General features: G+C 48.7%; 1 protein-coding gene across 1 annotated transcript in view; it reads right to left on the reverse strand.

The window, feature by feature from the left end:
* Positions 1-483: 483 nt before the first annotated feature.
* LOC138369245 (caldesmon-like) overlaps positions 484-6840 on the reverse strand; it is a 78702-nt gene continuing 72345 nt past the window's right edge. Inside the window, exon 3 of the mRNA XM_069332184.1 lies at positions 484-782. Within this exon, the coding sequence (XP_069188285.1) occupies positions 484-782 (299 nt within the window). The remainder of the gene's footprint in view (positions 783-6840) is intronic.

The raw sequence follows: 6840 nt of genomic DNA on the forward strand, positions 1-6840 counted from the left end.
CAGAGTAGACCTCCCTGGCGTCCCGTCCGTGAGTCTTCATTTCTGTAGGACTTTACGACCAAGGGTCTTACTCCTGATCTGTGTATTCTTAAGGGCCACGGACTGGTTCTGGACTGGCTGGTATGTGCCCCTGTCCAACAGTTGCAGTATCATTTCCTTCCTGTAATTCTCTGTTCTTCATATTACAACCATTGCTCCTTTGTCCGCTGGTTTGATGACTATGTCAGCCCTGTTTTGCAGGTTCTTTAGGGCGGCTTTTTCCTCTACTGTCATATTTGGCTTGTGTCTCTCTTGGACAGCTGAGAGCAGGTTGGTCCTCACTTCCTCTATCTTTGGGTGCAGGCCAAGCACACACCTGCACACATTCTAGATGTGCAGGTGGGTTTTTTTTTGGGTGCACATACCTGTAGGAAAGTGAAAGAGCATGTTAGTATTGTGTTTTGGTAAACCTAGCAGGTTTATCTTAAGCTCTCTCGTCACTTTCTACCAGGAGACATTAACTTTGGCTTCTAAATCGTTGAGAGAGTCGTTTATTGCTGTTTCCCCGTGCTCATCGTGTTGGTGTTCTGCGAGAAAGGAGAGTCCTTTTCTGAGCATTAATCTTTCTTGGTGCGTCAGGTCAACTTCTGAGACAACTGCATGGGCTAGTTCTGTTTTGTCCGTCGCCGTCTCGGCAGGTCGTCCTCCCGCCGGGTCGTCTCCTCTGGGCGGCTGGTTACTATCTCTGGGGCTGGTACTCCGTCCTCCTCCAGCGTCGTCGTCGTCTGGACGCCAGTGGTCCTCTGGATCGTTTAAGTTTCTGTTCCTACTCCAATCTCTGTTTTTGGATCTGATAAATTAGGTTTACGATGTTGGTCCCTGTTACCTTCTCTGTGGTTGGCGCTATTCCTCCCCTGGTTCTCCAGGGGTCTCTCTCAGTCTGTTGTTGTCACTATTCCTTCCCTGGTTCTCCAGGGTTCTCTCTCAGTCTGTTGTTGTCACTATTCCTTCCCTGGGTCTCCAGGGGTCTCTCTCAGTCTGTTGTTGTCACTATTCCTTCCCCTGGTTCTCCAGGGGTCTCTCTCAGTCTGTTGTTGTCACTATTCCTCCCCCTGGTTCTCCAGGGGTATCTCTCAGTCTGTTGTTGTCACTATTCCTCCCCCTGGTTCTCCAGGGGTCTCTCTCAGACTGTTGTTGTCACTATTCCTTCCCCTGGTTCTCCAGGGGTATCTCTCAGTCTGTTGTTGTCACTATTCCTCCCCCTGGTTCTCCAGGGGTCTCTCTCAGTCTGTTATTGGCACTATTCCTCCCCTGGTTCTCCAGGGGTCTCTCTCAGTCTGTTGTTGTCACTATTCCTTCCCCTCGTTCTCCAGGAGTCTCTCTCAGTCTGTTGTCACTATTCCTCCCCCTGGTTCTCCAGGGGACTCTCTCAGTCTGTTGTTGTCACTATTCCTTCGCTGGTTCTCCAGGGTTCTCTCTCAGTCTGTTGTTGTCACTATTCCTTCCCTGGGTCTCCAGGGGTCTCTCTCAGTCTGTTGTTGTCACTATTCCTTCCCCTGGTTCTCCAGGGGTCTCTCTCAGTCTGTCGTTGTCACTATTCCTTCCCCTGGTTCTCCAGGGTCTCTCTCAGTCGGTTGTCACTATTCCTCCCCTGGTTCTCCAGGGGTCTCTCTCAGTCTGTTGTCACTATTCCTCCCCTGGTTCTCCAGGGATGTCTTTCGGAATGTCGACTGTTGGGGCTGTTGTTGTCTGTTCGGCTGTTGAGGCTGTTGTTGTCTGCTCGGCTGTTGAGGCTGTTGTTGTCTGCTGGGCTGTTGGGTCTGTTGTTGTCTGCTGGGCTGTTGAGGCTGTTGTTGTCTGCTGGGCTGTTGAGGCTGTTGTTGTCTGCTCGTCTGTTGGGGCTGTTGTTGTCTGCTGGGCTGTTGAGGCTGTTGTTGTCTGCTCGGCTGTTGAGGCTGTTGTTGTCTGCTGGGCTGTTGAGGCTGTTGTTGTCTGCTCGTCTGTTGGGGCTGTTGTTGTCTGCTGGGCTGTTGGGCTGTTGTTGTCTGCTCGGCTGTTGAGGCTGTTGTTGTCTGCTGGGCTGTTGAGGCTGTTGTTGTCTGCTGGGCTGTTGAGGCTGTTGTTGTCTGCTGGGCTGTTGAGGCTGTTGTTGTCTGCTAGTCTGTTGGGGCTGTTGTTGTCTGCTGGGCTGTTGAGGCTGTTGTTGTCTGCTCGGCTGTTGAGGCTGTTGTTGTCTGCTCGGCTGTTGAGGCTGTTGTTGTCTGCTCGTCTGTTGGGGCTGTTGTTGTCTGCTGGGCTGTTGAGGCTGTTGTTGTCTGCTGGGCTGTTGAGGCTGTTGTTGTCTGCTGGGCTGTTGGGGCTGTTGTTGTCTGCTCGGCTGTTGAGGCTGTTGTTGTCTGCTCGGCTGTTGAGGCTGTTGTTGTCTGCTCGGCTGTTGAGGCTGTTGTTGTCTGCTCGGCTGTTGTTGTCTGCTGGGCTGTTGAGGCTGTTGTTGTCTGCTCGTCTGTTGGGGCTGTTGTTGTCTGCTGGGCTGTTGAGGCTGTTGTTGTCTGCTCGGCTGTTGAGGCTGTTGTTGTCTGCTGGGCTGTTGAGGCTGTTGTTGTCTGCTCGTCTGTTGGGGCTGTTGTTGTCTGCTGGGCTGTTGAGGCTGTTGTTGTCTGCTCGGCTGTTGAGGCTGTTGTCTGCTGGGCTGTAGCGGCTGTTGTTGTCTGCTGGGCTGTTGAGGCTGTTGTTGTCTGCTCGTCTGTTGGGGCTGTTGTTGTCTGCTGGGCTGTTGAGGCTGTTGTTGTCTGCTGGGCTGTTGAGGCTGTTGTTGTCTGCTCGGCTGTTGAGGCTGTTGTTGTCTGCTGGGCTGTTGAGGCTGTTGTTGTCTGCTGGGCTGTTGAGGCTGTTGTTGTCTGCTCGTCTGTTGGGGCTGTTGTTATCTGCTGGGCTGTTTAGGCTGTTGTTGTCTGCTCGTCTGTTGGGGCTGTTGTTGTCTGCTGGGCTGTTGAGGCTGTTGTTGTCTGCTCGGCTGTTGAGGCTGTTGTTGTCTGCTGGGCTGTTGAGGCTGTTGTTGTCTGCTGGGCTGTTGAGGCTGTTGTTGTCTGCTCGTCTGTTGGGGCTGTTGTTGTCTGCTGGGCTGTTGAGGCTCTTGTTGTCTGCTCGGCTGTTGAGGCTGTTGTTGTCTGCTCGGCTGTTGAGGCTGTTGTTGTCTGCTGGGCTGTTGAGGCTGTTGTCTGCTCGTCTGTTGGGGCTGTTGTTGTCTGCTCGGCTGTTGAGGCTGTTGTTGTCTGCTGGCTGTTGAGGCTGTTGTTGTCCTGCTCGGCTGTTGGGGCTGTTGTTGTCTGCTGGGCTGTTGAGGCTGTTGTTGTCTGCTGGGCTGTTGGAGGTGTTGGTCGTCGTAGTCGGTGTTACTGGTCCTCTTCCGGTAGTTCTGCCTGGGCTGCTATCGAGGTCAGCTGGCGGAGTTTACCGCCATTGGTGGTATTATCTGTATGTTCCGTACCTTCCGTACAAGAACATACACCGTACCTGTATGTTCTTGTGTGTTGTGACTGTACCCACCGTACCTGTATGTTCTTGTGTGTTGTGACTGTATCCACCGTACCTGTATGTTCTTGTGTGTTGTGACTGTATCCACCGTACCTGTATGTTCTTGTGTGTTGTGACTGTATCCACCGTACCTGTATGTTCTTGTGTGTTGTGACTGTATCCACCGTACCTGTATGTTCTTGTGTGTTGTGACTGTGTCCACCGTACCTGTATGTTCTTGTGTGTTGTGACTGTATCCACCGTACCTGTATGTTCTTGTGTGTTGTGACTGTATCCACCGTACCTGTATGTTCTTGTGTGTTGTGACTGTATCCACCGTACCTGTATGTTCTTGTGTGTTGTGACTGTACCCACCGTACCTGTATGTTCTTGTGTGTTGTGACTGTATCCACCGTACCTGTATGTTCTTGTGAGAGAGAGAGAGAGAGAGAGAGAGAGAGAGAGAGAGAGAGAGAGAGAGAGAGAGAGAGAGAGAGAGAGAGAGAGAGAGAGAGAGAGAGAGAGAGAGAGAGAGAGAGAGAGAGAGAGACAGACAGAGACAGAGAGAGAGAGAGAGAGAGAGAGAGAGAGAGAGAGAGAGAGAGAGAGAGAGAGAGAGAGAGAGAGAGAGGAGAGAGAGAGAGAGAGAGAGAGAGAGAGAGAGAGAGAGAGAGAGAGAGAGAGAGAGAGAGAGAGAGAGAGAGAGAGAGAGAGAGAGAGAGAGAGAGAGAGAGAAGAGAGAGAGAGAGAGAGAGAGAGAGAGAGAGAGAGAGAGAGAGAGAGAGAGAGAGAGAGAGAGAGAGAAGAGAGAGAGAGAGAGAGAGAGAGAGAGAGAGAGAGAGAGAGAGAGAGAGAGAGAGAGAGAGAGAGAGAGAGAGAGAGAGAGAGAGAGAGAGAGAGAGAGAGAGAGAGAGAGAGAGCTTTAGCCACAAGACTATGAGTACATGGGTCATTACAATACAAAAATAAGACAGCATTACAAAGTATAATAAACTGCAGGAGCCAGTGTACTACTACAGGAGAGATTACTCATGCCGCTGGAGGATATGACCAAACAACCACACGACAACAGGCAATGTACTCACTGTTGCCACTTGTTGTCATGTCTCACGATGCTGACAGCACTTCTAATCTCAGTCACCAGACCAATTAATTTTCAATATATGCTCTCCTCTATGATTACAGGAATTCTGTAAATGATAACGGAGGACACTGACTGAAAATGCTCTCCATGCCCGAATCCATCCCCATTGTGCAAAGTAAACAAAGATACTTTAATGAGCATATACAGTAGTAATAATAATAATAATAATAATAATAATAATAATAATAATAATAATAATAATAATAACAAATAACATACATAAAAGAGTCTCTGGCAGTTTCAGAGTGAGAACGTCACCAAAGTTTATACAATTCTCTTATTTACTGATGACACATTTTTCCTACATTACAAACATACTTTTGGTTTTTGTTTATCAAACGTCCTATACTCTTCCTCACCCTGCCACAGGCACAGGTCCTACCCGTCATCATCCTGCCACAGGGTGAGGACGGGTAGGATCATTCTGTTGATGCAAATGGTGACAAGTCACGGACGAGGCCTCTGGTACAATAATGGTGACGAGGGCCTCTGGTACAATAATGGTGACAAGTCACGGACGAGGCTTCTGGTTCAATAATGGTGACAAGTCACGGACGAGGCCTCTGGTACAATAATGGTGACGAGGCCTCGGTACAATAATAGTGACAAGTCACGGACGAGGCTTCTGGTACAATAATAGTGACGAGTCATGGACGAGGCCTCTGTTACAATAATGGTGACGATGCCTCTAGTACAATAATAGTGACGAAGTCTCTGGTACAATAATAGTGACGAAGTCTCTGGTACAATAATACATCTCATGTTCCAAAGAGAAAATATTTAAGGTTGTACAAGAGTGGGAGAGATAGGAGAGATGAGAGTGAAAGTGACCTAACTGCAACTGTATGCGAGACCTGTATGCGTCCTGCCCCTAATGTTAAACACCTGCACACTCTAACACCTGTAATGGTTATGAAAGCTAAACATTGAGAGTTATGATAGTCCCTTTAACATGTGCTGTGACAACCATTAACATGGAATGTTGGAACTGTTTGTCTGTCTGTGTGTCTTACAGTCTTTTGTCTTCCAGGTACAGCACCACCTGTAATAAACACTCCAGGTACAGCACCACCTGTAATAAACACCTCCAGGTACAGCACCATCTGTAATAAACACTTCCAGGTACAGCACCACCTGTAATAAACACTCCAGGTACAGCACCACCTGTAATAAACACTTCAGGTACAGCACCACCTGTAATAAACACTCCAGGTACAGCACCACCTGTAATAAACACTCCAGGTACAGCACCACCTGTAATAAACACTCCAGGTACAGCACCCTCCTGTAATAAACACTCCAGGTACAGCACCACCTGTAATAAACACTCCAGGTACAGCACCACCTGTAATAAACACTCCAGGTACAGCACACACTGTAATAAACACTTCCAGGTACAGCACCACCTGTAATAAACACTCCAGGTACAGCAACACCTGTAATAAACACTTCCAGGTACAGCACACCTGTAATAAACACTCCAGGTACAGCACCACCTGTAATAACACTTCAGGTACAGCACCAACCTGTAATAAATACTCCAGGTACAGCACCACCTGTAATAAACACTCCAGGTACAGCACCACCTGTAATAAACACTCCAGGTACAGCACCATCTGTAATAAACACTTCAGGTACAGCACCACCTGTAATAAACACTCCAGGTACAGCACCACCTGTAATAAACATTCCAGGTACAGCACCACCTGTAATAAACACTCCAGGTACAAGCACCACCTGTAATAGACACTCCAGGTACAGCACCACCTGTAATAAAACACTTCAGGTACAGCACCACCTGTAATAAACACTCCAGGTACAGCACCACCTGTAATAAACACTCCAGGTATAGCACCACCTGTAATAAACACTTCAGGTACAGCACCACCTGTAATAAACACTCCAGGTACAGCACCACCTGTAATAGACACTCCATGTACAGCACCACCTGTAATAAACACTCCAGGTACAGCACCACCTGTAATAAACACTTCCTGGTACAGCACCACCTGTAATAAACACTCCAGGTACAGCACCACCTGTAATAAACACTCCAGGTACAGCACCACCTGTAATAAACACTCCAGGTACAGCACCACCTGTAATAAACACTTCAGGTACAGCACCACCTGTAATAAACACTCCAGGTACAGCACCACCGTAATAAAACACTCCAGGTACAGCACCAACCTGTAATAAACACT

The sequence above is a fragment of the Procambarus clarkii genome, chromosome 27, assembly GCF_040958095.1.
Source record: "Procambarus clarkii isolate CNS0578487 chromosome 27, FALCON_Pclarkii_2.0, whole genome shotgun sequence".
NCBI classification, from domain to species: Eukaryota; Metazoa; Arthropoda; class Malacostraca; order Decapoda; family Cambaridae; genus Procambarus; species Procambarus clarkii.